This window comes from Myotis brandtii, unplaced genomic scaffold, assembly GCF_000412655.1.
Source record: "Myotis brandtii unplaced genomic scaffold, ASM41265v1 scaffold743, whole genome shotgun sequence".
In the NCBI taxonomy this organism is placed as follows: domain Eukaryota; kingdom Metazoa; phylum Chordata; class Mammalia; order Chiroptera; family Vespertilionidae; genus Myotis; species Myotis brandtii.
Genome location: NW_005370960.1, coordinates 1439518 through 1439824, shown reverse-complemented (window position 1 = coordinate 1439824; position 307 = coordinate 1439518). Strand labels below are relative to the sequence as shown.

At 70.0% G+C, this 307-nt stretch overlaps 1 protein-coding gene across 1 annotated transcript in view; it reads left to right on the top strand.

Annotated features, from left to right (window-relative positions):
* Positions 1 to 307, top strand: part of ADCY1 (adenylate cyclase 1 (brain)) — a 31069-nt gene that overhangs the window by 28816 nt on the left and 1946 nt on the right. Inside the window, exon 14 of the mRNA XM_014530530.1 lies at positions 1 to 88. Coding sequence (XP_014386016.1) covers positions 1 to 88 — 88 coding nt within the window. The remainder of the gene's footprint in view (positions 89 to 307) is intronic.

Here is a 307-nt window from a genome sequence, read left to right as displayed (position 1 = left end):
GGCGCGCCGCCCGCAGTACGACATCTGGGGGAACACGGTCAACGTGGCCAGTCGGATGGACAGCACGGGCGTCCCGGGAAGGATCCAGGTCAGTTCCAGCCCCGTCCCCTCCTGCCGGCCAGGAGGCCAGGGGCCAGGAGCCAGGAGGCCAGGAACCAGGAGGCAGGGCCGGCAGCCAGGGCTCCCTGACCAGGGGCCCCGGGAGTTTCAGGAATAAGGGTGTCACCTTCCTGTAGGTGGTGTGGGTGCTGGTCCTCCTGTCTTCACGCAGGCCGGCCGCCCGGGGCCCTGCTCCCAGCACACAGGT